The sequence below is a fragment of the Nerophis ophidion genome, linkage group LG07 (assembly GCF_033978795.1).
Source record: "Nerophis ophidion isolate RoL-2023_Sa linkage group LG07, RoL_Noph_v1.0, whole genome shotgun sequence".
NCBI classification, from domain to species: domain Eukaryota; kingdom Metazoa; phylum Chordata; class Actinopteri; order Syngnathiformes; family Syngnathidae; genus Nerophis; species Nerophis ophidion.
In genome coordinates this window covers 15,375,223-15,395,465 of record NC_084617.1, presented here as the reverse complement: position 1 = coordinate 15,395,465, position 20,243 = coordinate 15,375,223, and the positions used below count along the sequence as shown (strand labels likewise).

General features: G+C 38.6%; 1 protein-coding gene across 3 annotated transcripts in view; it reads right to left on the bottom strand.

Annotated features, from left to right (window-relative positions):
• The window catches only part of LOC133555650 (SH3 and cysteine-rich domain-containing protein 2-like), a 90,779-nt gene extending 75,813 nt beyond the window's left edge, over positions 1–14,966 (bottom strand). For all 3 annotated transcript variants that reach the window (XR_009807350.1, XM_061904993.1, XM_061904994.1), the window contains exon 1: positions 14,641–14,966. Coding sequence is in view for 2 of the 3 variants with exons in the window: in XM_061904993.1 (XP_061760977.1) it covers positions 14,641–14,712 (72 nt within the window). In the remaining variant the exon portion in view is untranslated. The remainder of the gene's footprint in view (positions 1–14,640) is intronic.
• Between the last annotated feature and the right edge of the window lie 5,277 nt (positions 14,967–20,243).

The window sequence follows — 20,243 nt, the reverse complement described above, 5'->3', positions numbered from 1 at the left end:
GCCGGCCCAGTCACATAATGTCTACGGCTTATCACACACACAAGTGAATGCAAGGCATACTTGCTCAACAGCCATACAGGTCACACTGAGGGTGGCCGTATAAACAACTTTAACTCTGTTACAAATATGCGCCACACTGTGAACCCACACCAAACCAAAAGGTATTTTATGGGAATGTTTTGTTTTATGTTTGATGTTGAGTTGTACCAGGAGGCTTTACTCCCTAACTGGTTCTGTGACAGAGGTCTTAACTCAGAACACTTGTATCTCAAACCATCGTTTCCCATTTAAATTAATTGAAATCAATGAAATTGGTGCTTGGCCCCCCAAAACTGCATCATTTTAACATGTAAAATGTATTTTAAAAATAAAAACAAACATTTAGATAATAAATATTGTGTAAAAAACAATACAAGAACATGTAGTTTCATGAATTAATGTGATAATAATGTACAGCATTTACTTTGAAGAGTGAACTTCTACATTATCTCCTTTATATACCTACCTACCTATATATGCTCTGCCAACCGGTATAGCTCGGTTGGTAGAGCGGCCATGCCAGCAACTAGAGGGTTTCAGGTTTGATCCCCGCTACCGCCTGCTCCCAGTGCCACCCACACTGGTTTAAATGTAACTTAGATATTGGGTTTCACTATGTAAAGTGCTTTGAGTCACCAGAGAAAAGCGCTATATGAATATAATTCACTTCACTTCACTTCACTTCAAACAAGAGTGACAAACACATTTTGGGAGAACATCCACACCGTAACACAACACAACACATACCCAGAACCCTTTGCAGCACTAACTCATCCGGGACGCTACAATATATCTCCCCATCTCCCAAATTCGGAGGTCTCAAGGGTGGCAAGTATGCTTCGAGCAAATCAATACAGAGTCAATTCTGGATTCAGCACGAATCTTGATTCAAACCGATTCTTGCAATGTACTATTTGGAATAATAATTACTTTTATTCAGACCAGTGTAGACCAGGGGTGTCAAACTCAAATACAGAGTGGGCCAAAATTTTAAACTGAACAGAGCCGCGGGCCGAGGTTGAAAAAATTAACCTTTTAACAGGGACCCAAACAAGTTTTGCATTGGATATTGAACAAGCAAGGCTTATATAAATTTATAGTGACATGCAAAATCAAGTCAATAATATTAATAATAAAAATATCAATGGGATATCAAATAAAATTTGAATAAAAATGTAATGCCTCTTTTCTCTTTGCAGCCTTCTGAGGTAAATATCCAAATAAACTTTTTCTATAGGCTAATAGTAAATTTGAAAATAAAATAACAATAATGAATGAATCAAACATTCAAGCCTTGAAGTAGCAAGAGAGTGCATGAATAACATGTTAATTATTGCTCAGTTTGCTACACTGATTTCCTTCAACACTGAATATGGAACAAGCAACGCTTTTATAACTTATAACTTTCCCCCCAAAAATATATATATATATTAAATAATAAAAAAATGAATGCCTCTTTTCTATTTGCAGCCTTCAGAGGTAAATATCAACATTAACTTTTTCCACAGGCTAATAAATTTGAAAATAAAATAATGAATAAATCAACCATTCAGACCTTTTTACTGGCATCTTTTCTTGCAAGCTAGTTCATTAATGTCGGGGCTCAGGTGGGTGGGGTTGGGGAAGAGGGGTTAGATAGTGCTGCAAGGGGTTCTGGGTATTTGTTCGGTTGTGTTTATGTTGTGTTACGGTGCGGATGTTCTCCCGAAATGTGTTTGTCATTCTTGTTTGGTGTGGGCTCACAGTGTGGCGCGTATTTGTAACAGTGTTAAAGTTGTTTATACAGCCACCCTCAGTGTGACCTGTATGGCTGTTGACCCAGTATGCAATGCATTCACTTGTGTGTGTGTATATTACCTGACTGGGCCGGCACGCTGTTTGTAAGGAAGAAAAGAGGACGTGATGACGGGTGGTAGGGGACGCTAAAGGCAGTACCTCTAAGGCACGCCCCTAATATTGTTGTCCAGGTGGAAAACGGGAGAATGGTTGCCCTGGGAGATTTTCGGGAGGGGCACTCAAATTTGGGAGTCTCCCGGGAAAATCGGGAGGGTTGGCAAGTATGAGAATTAGCGGTGAATGCGGGCCAGCTCTAATGTTAATTTGATAGTGCCTCAAGGGCCAAATGAAATTACAAGGCGGGCCAGAGTTTGACACCCATGGTGTAGACCAGGGGTGTCAAACTCAAATACAGAGTGGGCCAAAATTCTAAACTGAACAAAGCCGCGGGCCAAAGTTGAACAACATAACCTTTTAATAGGGACCCAAACAAATGTTGCATTAAATATTGAACAAGCAAGGCTTATATAACTTTATAGTGAAATGGAAAATCGAGTTTTGTTGGTAGCGTGGGTGTGTATTGTAGCGTCCCGGAAGAGTTAGTGCTGCAAGGGGTTCTGGGTATTTGTTCTGTTGTGTTTATGTTGTGTTACGGTGCAGATGTTCTCCCGAAATGTGTTTCTCATTCTTGTTTGGTGTGGGTTCACAGTGTGGTGTAACAGTGTTAAAGTTGTTTATACGGCCACCCTCAGTGTGACCTGTATGGCTGTTGACCAAGTATGCGTTGCATTCACTTCTGTGTGTGTAGAAGCCGCATATATTACGTGACTGGGCCGGCACGCCGTTTGTATGGAGGAAAAGCCGACGTGACGACAGGTTGTAGAGAATGCTAAAAGCAGTACCTTTAAGCCACGCCCCCAATATTGTTGTCTGGGTGGAAATTCGGGAGAATGATTGCCCCGGGAGATTTTCGGGGGGGCACTGAAATTCGGGATTCTCCTGGAAAAACCGGGAGGGTTGGCAAGTATGAGAATTAGCGGTGAATGCGGGCCAGCTCTAATGTTCATTTGATATTGCCTCAAGGGCCAAATGAAATTACAAGGCAGGTCACATTTGGCCCGCGGGTCAGAGTTTGACACCCATGGTGTAGAGGTTAGAAAAAGCTGCTTTTGGTTGCATTGACATGGCCTGAAAATATGTTTTTAATTGTTGTTGTTTTTTTAAATCGATTTTTGAAAATGATACATAAGAATAGTGATTCGATTTTTTTTGTTCACCCCTTGTTGCCAGTTTTTCAACTTTTGTCGCTGTTTTTCCATCCGGACCCCTCTCGATAATCTCTCAGAATCAACAGCGATGATGACAATATTGTCTCGATTCAGGAAAAGCTTGCGCGTTTTTGAACGACTCTTTGGCTGGAATGCGACCGTAGGAGGTTAGCGACGTGATGATAATAATACTGACAGTATAAAAGATTGGAAGTAACCGTCGCGGTCCGCAGAATCAAACAAGCGGACTAAAAGCCCTCCTTCCATTGCCGAGCTCCTGCTCTTTTGAATTGATGTTTTGAATAAACCAAACACGTTGAATGGAATCATCGTCACATAAACACAAGAATAACCGAGGACACGTGAAGAAGTGCAGACAGCTACGGGGCCTTTGCAGAAGAACACACGTGTCCTAGGAAATGTGTGGAGAAGGAGAATGAAATAATGACTGAATCCTTGAATACACCACGAATAATAATGTTGGTGCAAATAACACCATTTAGAGCAGGTGTGTCAAACATACGGCCCGAGACAGGATTTGTTTCTCACTGAAAATGTGTGACATTATGGAGCGTAAAATACCACAACGTAGACCCCGGACTGTTGAACAACTTAAGCTTTACATCAAGCAAGAATGGGAAAGAATCTCACCTGAAAGCTTCAAAAAATGGTTTCCTCAGTTCTTAAAGGTTTACTGAATGTTGTTAAAGGACTACTGAAACCCACTACTTCCGACCACGCAGTCCATCCATCTATCCATCTTCTTCCGCTTATCCAAGGTTGGGTCGCGGGGGCAGCAGCCTAAGCAGGGAAGCCCAGACTTCCCTCTCCCCAGCCACTTCGTCTAGCTCATGGGTGTCAAAATCTGGCCAAATTTGGCCCGCCGTGTTATTTCATTTGGCCCTTGAGGCAATATCAAATTAACATTAGAGCTGGCCCGCCGCTGTAACACCGCATTCACCGCTAATACCCTCCCGGGAGACTCCAGAAGTTCAGTGCCCCGCCCGAATTTCTCCCGATTTCCACCCGGACAATAACATTTGGGGCAGGCCATAAAGGCACTGCCTTTGGCGTTCTCTACAACATGTCGCCACGTCCGCTTTTCCTCCATACAAACAGCGTGCCGGCCCAGTCACATAATATATGCAGCTCATACACACACACAAGTGTATGCCATCCATACTTGGTCAACAGCCATACAGGTCACACTGAGGGTGGCTGTATAAACAAGGGTAACACTGTTACAAATATGCACCACACTGTGAACCCACAGCAAACAAGAATGACAAACACATTTCGGGAGAAAATACGCACCGTAACACAACATAAACACAACCGAACAAATACCCAGAACCCCTTGCATCACTTACTCTTCCGGGACGCTACAATATACACCCCCGCTACCACCAAACCACGCCCCAACTCAAACCCGCCGCCGAAAAAAGGCATTACATTTGTGTTTTATTTGATTTGATATGCCATTGATATTTTTTTAATTATTATTATTTGAAACTGGATTTTGCATGTCACTATAAAGTTATATAAGCCTTGCTTGGTCAATATTCAATGCAAAACTCGTTTGGGTCCCTATTAAAGGGTAAATCTGTTTAACCTCGTCCCGCGGCTTAGTTCAGTTTTAAATTTTGGCCCGCTCTGTATTTGAGTTTGACACCACTGCTCTACGTCCACCAGCAAGTTTTTGTATGGGAAAATTGTCGGCTCTCTCCGGAGACTTAAATGGATTATGGGACCTTTTCCTGTAGCTATCAAAAAGGCAGCTGTGATCTTGGCTCCTCATCGGTTTCTCTCTGAGACACTGGCGTTCACCGTAGCCATCCGACTTTCAGGTATGACTTTACTCATCTAATCTCACTAAAATACTATTAACACAATAAGCAGTTAAGGGATTTTGCAGAATTATCCTAGTAAATGTGTCTAATTACATCTGAAATGCTACCACTGCCGCCGCCCAGAGCCGTCGCTTTTTTTTTTTTTTTTTTTTTTTTTTTTTTTTTTAAGTGCCTCATTCTAACTTTCCTCATACACGAATCTTTCATCTTCGCTCAAATTAATGGGGAAATTGTTGCTTTCTCGGTCCGAATCGCTCTTGCTGCTGGAGGCTCTGATTATAAACAATGTGAGGATGTGAGGAGCCCTCACACCGGGGACGTCATGCACACATCGTCTTGTAAAGGCAATGCTTTTTTATTAGCGACCACAAGTTGCGAACTTTATTATCAATGTTCTTTATTAAATCCTTTCAGCAAAAATATGGCAATATCGCGAAATGATTTATTGATTGATACTTTTATTAGTAGATTGCACAGTTCAGTACATATTCCGTACAATTGACCACTAAATAGTAACACCCGAATACGTTTTTCAACTTGTTTAAGTCGGGGTCCACGTTAATCATTTCATGGTATCAAGTATGACACATAGAATGGACCTGCTATCCTCATTTAAATAAGGCCTTTAAGTATAGAAATGTACCTAAAAATTTTGAATGAATGAAACAGCTGTTCTAAATGTGTCCACTAGATGTCACAATAGCAATTCTTTATATCTTCAGGGGTGCCCATTACGTAGATCGCGATCGACTGGTCGATCTCAGAGGGTGTGTCAGTCGATCTCAAGCCAGGCATTAAAAAATAGACATAAAAATGAGCAATCATCAATCATACCAAGACTTCAATTTCGTAAGTTGTTTGACATTCTCGGCACCCGAGGATCTTGTGAGATGACGCTGGCTGCTGCGAGCTCATATTTAAGAAAAAAATCACTAACAGGGCGGACGCAGAGAAACACATTTTATTTCTAGAGACTCCGTACCTACTGTCAAAACTCTTAAGACCGACTGCACAGTTCCTGTCTTCACCATAAAAGACCTGTTTCATCCTGCCTGTGCTAACAAAATAAGAGTCTCAGAAAGTTAGCGTGCACAAGCTAGCAAGCTACGGCGTTTGATGCCAATGTATTTCTCCCCTGCCCTCAGCGACCGCTTTCTCACTTGCTTGCCCACCCGCACACTCACTGACGTCACTCACCTGCTGCCAGACATTAAAGGGCCACACACATATGCTACTCTCATAACAAAGTGTTTAAAAACGAGTATGCAAGTTGGACAAATGAGATGCCAAATCCAACCACTTTCATGTGGTATTAAACAGAAAGGAGGACTTTTTTTTTCCTCCATTTGAAAATGCGGACGTTATCAGCACCACTGTCTGATTCCAATCAATGCAAGTCATCAGAATCAAATACACCAACTTATATTCTTGTCTTCATGAAAGAAAGGAATCTATGTGTGTTAAACATGCTTGTATTATCATTAAACACCATTAACTTGTTAACAAAAATGTCTCTTTCATAAATAAATAAATATAAATTATAAATAGGAATGAGGTAGATCTCCTCGACTTGGTCAATTGAAAAGTAGCTCACCTGCAGAAAAAGTGTGAGCGCCCCTGTTGTAGATGATGCTACATATGTCGAAAATAAACCACGTTAGTACATCAATCGAGGAAAATGAACAAACTACATAAATAACATACCGTAATTAGATTTTGTTACAATTTTTTATCTTGATAGATTGAAAATTAACACAAATGAGTTGACTGATGAACGTTCTCACACAATTTAATCAGAAAATATCAATAACGACAAATAAATTATTAACCGGAACATGTAGGTGTCAAAAAATATATATACAACCCCGAACGGGACAAGTGGTAGAAAATGGATGGATGGATGTAGGTGTAAAAAAACAAAAAAACAACAACATTATGATTTGTACATATTCGGACCGGACAGGCTATGACGAAAACAAAACAAAATACAAAACACTTACAGGAAAAATGGAGCAGATGGCGTCCACAAAGTACAAGTGCTTAGCATCAAAATGATGGTCTATGGTCACCAGTGACTAGAGAATGGATGACAATATCTCAACAACAAAGGTAGGGAAAAGGATCACCTTAAACAGAAAACAGCTGAGGGGAAATACTCCGAGACAGAAGCGAAGCAGCCAGGGGAACACACAGACAAAATAAAAGCACAGCACGGGAACAAATACAAAACAACGAAGACCACGACCAGGCCGTGATAAAAACATTAAAAATACATGAATAAATAACGAATCAAAAGCAATGTTGTTATGAAATCTTTACACATTGAAGGCTCCAATTACTTCACGTTAAATGATTTAGGGGGAAATATTGCATATGTTGTGTTTTTTCCCATGATAAAATAAGATAAAAAAATAAGAAATTACAAGTTCCAAAATGATTGGAAAAAATAATTTCAGTTCATCCAGGACAGCTCGAAGGGGAAGAAGGGGTATGCTGCCTGCAAATTTTCTTTAGACTTCTCCATTGAACGCGGTGGATGAACGGATATATATATATATATCCATCCATCCATCCATTTTCTACCGCTTATTCCCTTTTGGGGTCGCGGGGGGCGCTGGCGCCTATCTCAGCTACAATCGGGCGGAAGGCGGAGTACACCCTGGACAAGTCGCCACCTCATCGCAGAGCCAACACAGATAGACAGACAACATTCACACTCACATTCACACACTAGGGCCAATTTAGTGTTGCCAATCAACCTATCCCCAGGTGCATGTCTTTGGAAGTGGGAGGAAGCCGGAGTACCCGGAGGGAACCCACGCATTCACGGGGAGAACATGCAAACTCCATACAGAAAGATCCCGAGCCTGGATTTGAACCCAGGATTGCAGGACCTTCATATTGTGAGGCAGACGCACTAACCCCTCTTCCACCTAACCCTTTAAATATACAGTATATATATAGTATATATATACATACATAGATATACATACATACATACACGTATTATCTATCCATTCATCCATTTTCTACCGCTTATTCCCTTAGGGGTCGCGGGGGGTGCTGGTGCCTACCTCAGCTACAATCTATATATATATATATATATATATATATATATATATATATATATATATATATATATATATATATATATATATATATATATATATATATATATATATATATATATATATATATATATATATATATATATATATATATATATATATATATATATATATATATATATATATATATATATATGTGTGTGTGTGTGTGTGTGTGTGTGTGTGTGTGGAGTGTGTGTGTGTGTGTGTGTGTGTGTGTGGTTGAAAAGCCCTGCTGTATTGATATCAGAGTACATTAGCTTCTAAAATCTAAAACAAAAGCGCTCCGATACAGTCCGACAGCCAGTTACCATCTAAATATCCTCCAATAAACACACAAAGTAGGTCATGTTCAAAAGGTAAACATGGTAGGCTGTAGAGTACTAGGAGCTAGCAGCTACACAACACCTAAGCAGACAATAGCACACAAGCGAGACAAACATTAACAAGTTTGCTTAATATTTTAGTGTAAAATACCACAAATGTCAATATAAACGAGTATCAAGGATGCACATGACTTACACATACAACATCTCCAAAGCAGAAGCGTATTAGAGAGCATTCAGTAACAAAGGTGTCCGCATCATTTAACTTACTGCGTCATGAGTTTAGCTTAATGAATTATTGGTTATTACTATTATTATTATTATTATTATTATTATTAAAGTACCAATGATTGTCACACACACAATTCCCCTTCCATTGCAACATTAAAACATAATTTCTTTCCAGTCGGTTAATAATTAATAGGTTAGTATTTTTCATACCTACCACTGTTCTCTGTTTGACTCATTTCACTTGATCAATAATTTATTATTACAAATTACAAAATAAATGTATGTATGATTCCTGCTGGTATCTCATCAATACTGTTATTAGCCAATACTCGAGGCTACAATAACGGTATCATATTGAAAGTGACAAAGTTGTATTTAGGGAACAATAGTTGCCAAATTGGCCACTTTTTTTCCTATATTTAGCGAGTACAAAGACCCTTCTGGATACCTTCTGAAACAATCTAGCAACATTTCGGGTCTTATTAGACACTTGGGGAGAATAACACATAACATAGAGAATGCTCTTCTAAACGAGCAGCGGGTTCTGCTGGTGACTAACCTCCACCGACCAACCAGAAGCAAAATAAAATATTTTATATAGAGCAGGGGTCGTCAACCCAAAATTTTGGAAGAGCCATATTGGACCAAAAATACAAAAACAAATCTGTCTGGAAAAGCCCTATTACATACAGATAGTGTGTCATGAGATATAAATTGAATTATGAGGACTTAAAGGAAACTAAATGAGATAAAATATAGCTACAAATGAGGCATAATGATGCAATATGAACATATAGCTAGCCTAAATAGCATGTTAGCATCGATTAGCTTGCAGTCATGCAGTGACCAAATATGTCCGATTAGCACTCCACATAAGTCAATAACATCAACAAAACTCACCTTTGTGCATTCATGCCCACCGTTAAAAGTTTGGTGGACAAAACGAGACAGAAAAAGAAGTGGCATAAAACACGTCTTAGAAAGTCGGAGAAACTTATACATGTAAACCAGCTATGGTGAGTTCAAGGACTGCCAAAATGAGTAGGACAAAACGGCGCTCGTAAAATACTCGAATCAGTGAAGTATGTTTAATATAAACAGTGTGCTTTATAACAATTAGTGAGGTTTGTGTCATGTTTGTCCTCCTACAGAAACCATACAAAAACAAAAAAGGTGTTTTATCCCCTCATCGTTTCCATTTTTCATATATTTTTGAAAAAGCTCCAGAGAGCCACTAGGGCGGCGCTAAAGAGCCGCATGCGGGTTGTCGACCCCTGATATAGAAACATACTGTAATAACTATAAGTAAACAATGAAGATTAAAAACTACTTATAAACAAAAAATAAATAAATAAATAAAGGCAGTCTTATTCTCAGAATGTGTCGACTTTTTTCTTATAAAATTGGGAACAATTTCTCATATTCTTTTCGTTTATGTCATATTACAATATTTTCTCATAAAAGTATTACTTTTTTTATGTAAAACTATTACTTTTTAATGCAAAATGGTGAAATTACAAACAAGAAATTCAAAAAATAAAACAATTAACTAAAAGCTTACCTTTTTAATATGTGCAGAGTATGTGTGTAATATTAATGTTGTAAATACAAACATTTATAGATCTAGAAAGGGTGGTCCTAAAGAGGTAGGCATTTTTCAGAGGTCTCAAGAAGGTGACAAAGAGTGTGTGTGTGTGTGTGTGTGTGTGTGTGTGTGTGTGTGTGTGTGTTCTTGCATTTCTACCTTTCTTGAGACATCAACAACGAAAAGTACCTTCCTTAGGAGGAGTGGTGAACAAGTTAGGACCTAAATCATGGTCCCAAAACGGAAAACCATTGCACCTAATAGAGAATGTGGTGAAATTTATCAAAATTAGGGTAGGCCTAAAAAGGAGAGATTTTTCAAATAGACTCTGTTGCAAGTCTTGTGTATTCTTTGTAACTTGTTTGTGTGTGCTATGGCTATTGCGTTTTATTTCGCCTGGTGTCAGTCTGGACCCCCTCCCTGGGAGTCCAGCCTTGGACTGAATATTTTTTTACGCATCCCCCTCCCATCTTTTTTAAGGGCGCCGGATGTTGGCTGACCCGTCAGCGGTCCTGTTCTGTCTCCCTGTAATGTTTGTCTGCTTTTAGGTGGGACTGTTCTGAAAACTGTGTGTCTGTTTTAAATGTGCTCCCCCTGTGGTCAACATATGAAATAACAAGTGTGTGTAAAAAATCTGAAGTGCTCTCCTTCTGGCCAACATATGTAATAACAAGTGTGTGTAAGAAATTGAAATGCGCCCCCTTTGGCCAAAATTAATTTAAAAAAATAAAGAAATATGTTTATCGAGACATGCTGTAATAACTTGAAGTAAATAATGAAGATTAAAAAAAACAATTACAAACCAAAAAAAAAACCTTAAAGCAGTCTTTTTCTCTCAATGTGTCGACTTTTTTCTTATAAAATTTTGAACAATTTCTTTAATATTGCAATATTTACTCGTAAAATTATAACTTTTGTATGTAAAATTATTACTATTTGATGCAAAATTATTACTTGTCGATGCAAAATGGCTGCGATGAGGTAGCGACTTGTCCGGGGTGTACCCCGCCTTCCGCCCGATTATAGCTGAGATAGGCTCCAGCGCCCCCCACGACCCCGAAGGGACTAAGCGGTTGAAAATGGATGGATGGATGGATGCAATATGGTGACATTAGTCATATAAAATTCTGACTTGTATCAAAATATTGCCATTTTTTACGTTGTTCTTGTAAAATAGTGACATTTTTTGACCAAAGTTATGACTTTTGACTTAAGTAAAATTCCGATAATTATAATAACAGTGCCATAATTTCAAAGTTTTCGTCTAAAATTTTGACTTTTTGTCGAAGGTAAATTACAACTCTTTTCATAAATTGCCCAAATTTCAAGCTTTTCTTGTAAAATTGCGACTGTTATCCGTACAATTCTAACTTTTATCATAATATTGGTCAAATGTTCAGGTTTTCTTGTGAAATTATGACTTGTGTGGAGTACAATCACGACTTTTATTTTAACTTTTATTATTTTCGAAGTTTTTCTTGGGAAGTTGTGACCTTTTTCTTGTGAAATTCCGAATCATTTTTTACCACAAGTTTTTTTTATTTTTGCATCGTATGTATATATTTTAATGTTGTTTAATACAAATCTTTATATATTTAGAAAGGGTGGTCCTCAAGAAGTAGGCATTTTTCTCAGGTCTCAAGAAGATAAAAAATACAATAATGTGTGTATGGGCGACTTGTCCGGGTGTACCCCGCCTTCCGCCCGATTATAGCTGAGATAGTCCCTTCGGGGCCGCGGGGGGCGCTGGAGCCTAAGCGGTAGAAAATGGATGGATGGATGCAAAATGGTGGCATTTGTCATATAAAATTCTGACTTGTATCACAATATTGCCATTTTTTGTGTTGTTCTTGTAAAATAGTGACATTTTTTGACCAAAGTTATGACTTTTGACTTAAGTAAAATTCCGATAATTATTATAACAGTGCCATAATTTCTAAGTTTTCTTCTAAAATGTTGACTTTTGTCGAAGGTAAATTACAATTTTTTTCATAAAATTGCCCAAATTTCAAGCTTTTCTTGAAAAATTGCGACTGTTATCCCGTAGAATTCCAACTTTTATCATAATATTGGTCAAATGTTCAGTTTTTCTTGTGAAATTACGACTTGTGTGGAGTAAAATCACAACTTTATTCTAACTTTTATTATTTTCGAAGTTTTTCTTGGGGAATTGTGACCTTTTTCTTATAAAATTCCAAATCATTTTTTACCACAAGCTTTTTTATTTTTGCATAGTATGTATATATTTTAATGTTGTTTAATACAAATCTTTATATATTTAGAAAGGGTGGTCCTCAAGAAGTAGGCATTTTTCTCAGGTCTCAAGAAGGTAAAAAATACAATAATGTGTGTATGTAGTGACTTGTCCGGGGTGTACCCCGCCTTCCGCCCGATTATAGCTGAGATAGGCTCCAGCGCCCCCCGCGACCCCGAAGGGACTAAGCTGGTAGAAAATGGATGGATAGATGGATGCAATATGGTGACATTTGTCATGTAAAATTCTGACTTGTATCACAATATTGCCATTTTTTGTGTTGTTCTTGTAAAATAGTGAAATTTTTTGACCAAAGTTATGACTTTTGACTTAAGTAAAATTCCGATAATTATTATAACAGTGCCATAATTTCAAAGTTTTCTTCTAAAATTTAGACTTTTGTCGAAGGTAAATTACAACTCTTTTCATAAAATTGCCCAAATTTCAAGCTTTTCTTGTAAAATTGCGACTGTTATCCTGTAGAATTCCAACTTTTATGATAATATTGGTCAAATGTTCAGTTTTTCTTGTGAAATTATGACTTGCGTGGAGTAAAATCACAACTTTTATTCTAACTTTTATTATTTTCTAAGTTTGTCTTGGGGAATTGTGACCTTTTTCTTGTGAGTTTCCAAATCATTTTTTACCACAAGCTTTTTTATTTTTGCATAGTATGTATATATTTTAATGTTGTTTAATACAAATCTTTATATATTTAGAAAGGGTGGTCCTCAAGAAGTAGGCATTTTTCTCAGGTCTCAAGAAGGTAAAAAATACAATAATGTGTGTATGTGGCGACTTGTCCGGGGTGTACCCCGCCTTCCGCCCGATTATAGCTGAGGTAGGCTCCAGCTCCCCCCGCGACCCCGAAGGGACTAAGCGGTAGAAATGGATGGATGCAATATGGTGACATTTGTCGTATAAAATTCTGACTCGTATCACAATATTGCCATTTTTTGTATTGTTCTTGTAAAATAGTGACATTTTTCGACCAAAGTTATGACTTTTTACTTAAGTAAAATTCCGATAATTATTATAACAGTGCCATAATTTCAAAGTTTTCTTCTAAAATTTTGACTTTTGTCGACGGTAAATTACAACTCTTTTCATAAAATTGCCCACATTTCAAGCTTTTCTTGTAAAATTGCGACTGTTATCCCGTAGAATTCCAACTTTTATCATAATATTGGTCAAATGTTCAGTTTTTCTTGTGAAATTACGACTTGCGTGGAGTAAAAGCACGACTTTTATTCTAATTTTTATTATTTTCAAAGTTTTTCTTGGGGAGTTGTGACCTTTTTCTTGTGAAATTCCGAATCATTTTTTACCACAAGCTTTTTTATTTTTGCATAGTATGTATATATTTTAATGTTGTTTAATACAAATCTTTATATATTTAGAAAGGGTGGTCCTCAAGAAGTAGGCATTTTTCTCAGGTCTCAAGAAGGTAAAAATACAATAATGTGTGTATGTGGCAACTTGTCCGGGGTGTACCCCGCCTTCTGCCCGATTGTAGCTGAGATAGGCTCCAGCGCCCCCCGCGGCCCTGAAGGGACTAAGCGGTAGGAAATGGATGGATGCAATATGGTGACATTTGTCATATAAAATTCTGACTTGTATCACAATATTGCCATTTTTTACGTTGTTCTTGTAAAATAGTGACATTTTTTGACCAAAGTTATGACTTTTGACTTAAGTAAAATTCCGATAATTGTAATAACAGCGCCATCATTTCAAAGTTTTCGTCTAAAATTGTGACTTTTGTCGGAGGTAAATTACAACACTTTTCATAAAATTGCAAAAATGTTAAGCTTTTCTTGTAAAATTGCGACTGTTATTCCGTAGAATTCCAACTTTTATCATAATATTGGTCAAATGTTCAGTTTTTCTTGTGAAATTATGACTTGCGTGGAGTAAAAGCACGACTTTTATTCTAACTTTTATTATTTTCTAAGTCTCTCTTGGGGAATTGTGACCTTTTTCTTGTGAAATTCCGAATCATTTTTTACCACAAGCTTTTTTATTTTTGCATAGTATGTATATATTTTAATGTTGTCAATACAAATCTTTATATATTTAGAAAGGGTGGTCCTCAAGAAGTGGGCATTTTTCTCAGGTCTCAAGAAGGTAAGAAATACAATAATGTACGTGTGCGTGTGTGCGTGTGTGCGTGTGTGTGTGTGTGTGTGTGTGTGTGTGCTTACCTTAGATGATTGCAGCGGTTGTGTGTGCATCTGAAGCTGAGAGTCGCTCTCCATCTCATTGATCTCAGTCATTATTGGCAACTTGATTGGAAGAAGAAGAAAAAAGAAGAGTAACAAAAAAAAACACAGTGACAGCTTGAAGTCGTGGTTAGCTGCAGGTCCGTGCAGGTCCACGCTGAGCCATGGAGACCGTGGACAAATTTAAGTGGCTTCAGTTCAATTCCCCCAAAATTCCCCTCCTCACATCAGATTAATCCCGATTAACGCGGATTTGATCCCTGCCTCTGCTTTTACGGTGAAGGAACCGACTGGAGGAACTGCGCGCCTTTTCTGCCACGCCGCGCGTGTAAAGCCGTGCGTGTGCGTTGGAGACACGCCCACCGGCGCGTGTGCGGCGCGTGATTGGACGCCGGTCTTTACAACTGTGCCACGACGACGCACATTTTACGCACGCATGGAAGAGCGACTCGTAGGCGTGGACAATACTAGACTCTTTGGTATCAAATGATTTTCTGCTCTAGTATCATCGAACTAAACAGTGCATGAAAGGCCTACTGAAATGAGATTTTCTTATTTAAACGGGGATAGCAGGTCCATTCTATGTGTCATACTTGATCATTTCGCGATATTGCCATATTTTTGCTGAAAGGATTTAGTAGAGAACATCAATGATAAAGTTCGCAACTGGAGAAAAGCCCTGCCTCTACCGGAAGTCGCAAAAGATGACGTCACATGTTGATAGCTCTTCATATATTCACATTGTATTGCAAGCTAAATTTTTCATACACAAAAGTCACTTCCTTAAAGTGAAACGGGAATTATCACGTTGGTTTAACGATATCAAGTTAATTGTGACACGTCTAATGCTGATAAATAGTTTAAAAAAACATGATTATATGAGGGGGCTTCACGGTGGAAAAGGGGTTATACTTGGAGTGTTTTTGACACATCTTTGCATCAGTTAATATTTTAGTTTCAAGCATGTTTTACTCAATAAAGGTCATCAAATCTCAGAAACAAGCTTTAATATCTTACTGAAATCATTTAGGACCAAAACCCTTAAAACAAGTAAAACACTAACATAAAATCTGCTTAGTGAGAAAAATTATCTTATCAGACAGAAAATACGCAAATATCACCCCAATTTGAGATATTTAATCCTACTTAGATTGCAGTTTTTTGCAGTCTGCCTCACAATACGAAGGTCCTGCAGTCCTGGGTTCAAATCCAGGCTCGGGATCTTTCTGTGTGGAGTTTGCATGTTCTCCCCGTGAATGCGTGGGTTCCCTCCGGGTACTCCGGCTTCCTCCCACCTCCAAAGACATGCACCTGGGGATAGGTTGATTGGCAACACTAAATTGGCCCTAGTGTGTGAATGTGAGTGTGAATGTTGTCTGTCTATCTGTGTTGGCCCTGCGATGAGGTGGCGACTTGTCCAGGGTGTACCCCGCCTTCCGCCCGATGGTAGCTGAGATAGGCGCCAGCGCCCCCCGCGACCCCGAAAGGGAATAAGCGGTAGAAAATGGATGGATGGATATTCACATTGACTTTAATGGGAGCCTCCAACAAAAACAGCTATTCGGACCGAGAAAACGACAATTTCCCCATTAATTTGAGCGAGGATTACAGATGCGCGGTTTGCAGTCTCATCTGCGGAGCACGCGGATAAACCGCAGGTCGGGCGGGCGACATGACGAAAAAATTGATTTTAATTAGATCTGGGCGGGTGGCGGTTGAACCATTCGGAAATATTTAATATACATGTTTCTGGGATCGGTATCCTTTATCATTCAAAGAGCCATTTAGGACCCGTGTCACAAAGCGAAGAAGACAATAGGAGACGCAAACATTTTCTAGAATGACTGCCGCCAAGTTAATAAGTATTAAGGCGTGCTATGAAGCCATTGGCTTTCTCGCCTACTACAACATGTACGATCTGCTTGTCAGTACAGCAACATGTTGTGTGTGGCTTCAGCAGACACACGCACACGACTGCAAGGCATACTGGGTGACACAGAGTACACTAATGGTTGTGATATAAACAATTTTAACACTCTTAGTAATATGCGCCACGCTGTGAAGCCACACCAAACAAGAATGACAAACACATTTCGGGAGAACATCCTCCCAGTAACACAACATAAACGCAACACAACAAATACCCAGAATCCTTTGCATCCCTGACAATTCCTGACTATTTTATACACACCGTTAGCAGCAAACCCCAGCCCCCCGTGCGTCGGTAAGGTGGGCGGGGGTGGGGGCACGGGGGTGTAAAATATATTCACGAAAGGTCACGGATGCAAAGGATTCTGGGTATTTGTTGTGTTGCGTTTATGTTGTGTTACTGTGAGGATGTTTTCCCGAAATGTGTTTGTCATGCTTGTTTGGTGTGGCTTCACAGCGTGGCGCATATTAGTAAGTGTTAAACTTGTTTATATCACAACCATCAGTGTACCCTGTATCACCCAGTATGCCTTTCAATCTTGTACGTGTGTTTGCGGAAGCTGCACACAACATGTTGTTGGACTAACAATCAGTTTGTACATATTGTTGAAGGTGTCAAAGGCAATGGCTTCACAGCACGCCCATATTCTTGTCAACAGGATGAACACCATTGGATATTCTCGAGAACGTTAGCGACTCCCATTGTCTTCTTTACTCTGTGAAACGGGTTTAAATAGCTCTTTGAGTGGTAAAGGTGGTCGACCTCTGATGTATTTCAACGGGCGGGTGGCGGGCGGTTGCGGTTCTGATAAAATGTTGGTTCGGGTGGACGGCGGGTGGATGACGACTTTGGTGATGCGGTTGCGGATGATAATTGCCTATCCGCGCATCTCTAGCGAGGATGAAAGATTTGTGTTTGAGGATATTGATAGCGACGGACTAGAAAAAAAAAAAAAAAAACGGGATTGCATTGAGACGGATTCGTATGTTTTTAGAGACATTTACTAGGATTATTCTGGGAAATCCTTTATTTTTCTATTGTGTTGCTAGTGTTTTAGTGAGTTTAACAGTACCTGATAGTCGGAGGTGTGTGTCCACGGCAACGCGCAGTATCTCGGGGAAGTCGACAGCCGCTGTACGGGAGGCGCAAGCTCAGCTGATCTCCGGTAAGAGGCGACTTTTTAACCACAATTTTCTCACCGAAACCTGCTGGTTGACAAGTGGTTGGGCTGTGATCCATAGTAAAGTTTCAACTGCGTGAATTTTAAACAAGGAATCACCGTGTGTTTGTGTGGCTAAAGGCTACAGCTTCCCAACTCCATCTTTCTACTTTGACTTCTCCATTATTAATTGAACAAATTGCAAAAGATTCAGCAACACAGATGTCCAAAACACGGTGTAATTATGCCGTTAAAGCAGATGACTTTTAGCTGTGTGTGTGTGCAGCGCTCATATTCATAACAGCTTGTGACGTCACGCGTACACGACATCATTACGCGACGTTTTCAAGAAAAAAGTCCCGGGAAATTTAAAATTGCAATTTAGTAAACTAAAAAGGCCGTATTGGCATGTGTTGCAATGTTAATATTTCATCATTGATATATAAACTATCAGACTGCGTGGTCGGTAGTAGTGGGTTTCAGTAGGCCTTGAAGGAGCCATAATACAGTGTGAAATATTAATGTGTTTTTGTACACCAAACTCATTTATTTAAATGTTTTATTCTCCTTCTCCAGATTTTGGCGGGTTCTACCTTCCACAGCCGACTCAGGAATTCCCTTGACAAATTCCAAAAATTCTCAGCTTTCCCAGAATTCCAGCTTATCCGGAACATTTTTCCTTATTCAAAATGAATTGGCCATTTTTCAAACTTCCACCATTTCCACATTTTTCAACCTATTCAAACCATTCCATTTTCAACATACAGTGGGGCAAGAAAGTATTTAGTCGGCCACGGATTGTGCAAGTTCTCCCACTTAAAATGATGACAGAGGTCTGTAATTTTCATCATAGGTACACTTCAACTGTGAGAGACAGAATGTGAAAAAAAAATCCAGGAATTCACATTGTAGGAATTTTAAAGAATGTATTTGTAAAATATTCCACTTTCAACATATTTTACCATTCTGGAAATTGAAACTTCCCTTTTTCAAGTTCAAAAATATTCCAAGATTTTCCAGAATTCCTGGTTTTCCAAAGCCCTATTTTCACACTTTATTCTGGCGACTACTCCTTCCACGTTTTTCAACCGTTCCACCGTCAAAACATTCCTCTTAATCAGGAAAAAAAAACCTAGTTGTTTTTTGAACTGGAAAAATTTCCGGTTTTCACAAAATTCCAGGAATTCCGTAATACCATTTCTCATGTTACTACTTTAACATTTCTCCACCGATTTTAAAAATGTCAACATCAACCATTTCAACTCATTCAGACCATTTAAGTTTTTTTCTTACCATTTTCAAAAACATTCTTGCTTTTCCCGAAATTCCCATTTTTTTCTGAATTTTCCATTGACATCAATGAGACATTCTTCAAAGTTCCACCACTTCCACATTTTTCATCTGATTCCAACTGTTCCAACATCAAACTGTTCAGCCTATTCAGGAAATGTGGGCTTTCCCTCGACAAATTCCAAAAATTCCCAGAATTCCAGATTTTCCGGAACATTTTCCCCTTCAAAATGAGTTGGCCTTTTCCCCATTCATTTTGAATAGGTAAAAATGTTCCGGAAAACCTGGAATACTGGGAAATCCGTGAATTTTTTGAAGTTGTCAAGAGAAAGCCCGCAATTCCTGAATAGGCTGAACAGTTTGAAGTTGGAAAAGTTTGAATCAGATGAAAAATGTGGAAGTTTAATTTTAAAGAATGTCCCATTGATTTCAATGGGAATTTCAGAAAAAAAATTGGGAATTTAGGGAAAAGCGGGAATTTGTTTGAAAATGGTAAAAAAAAAAATTGAATTGTCTGAAAGAGTTCAAATGGTTGGTGTTTACATTTTTCAAATCGGTGGAGAAATATTGAAGAAGTAACATGTTAAATTGAGAAATGGTATTACGGAATTCCTGGAATTCCAGAATCACAGGTTTTCCGGAACATTTTCCACATTCAAAATGAAATGGCCATTTTTCAAACTACCCCCATTTCCACATTTTTCAACCTATTCAAACCATTCCACTTTTAACATATTACACCATTCTGGAAATTCAAATTCTCTTTTTTTTGAGTTCCAAAAAAATCCAGGATTTTCCAGAATTCCTGTTTTTCCAAAGCCCTTTTTCCTTTTTTCTGGCGACTATATTCCTTCCACATTTTTCAAGGCATTTCAACCGTTTCACCGTCAAAACATGCCTCATAATCAAGATAAAAAACAAAGTTGTTTTTTGAACTGGAAAAATTCCAGATTTTCCTATAATTCCAGGAATTCTGTAATACTTTTTCTCAATTCAACATGTTACTACTTCAACATTTATCCACCGATTTGAAAAATGGCAGTACCAACCATTTCAACTTATTCAAAAAATTCAAATTTTTTTTTACCATTCTTTTAAATAAAAATGCCACTTTTTTCTGGAATGGGACATTCTTCAAAGTTCCACAACTTCCCATAATTCTTATATCTGGTGGTTTTTTTCCCCCCATTGAAAATGAATTGGCCA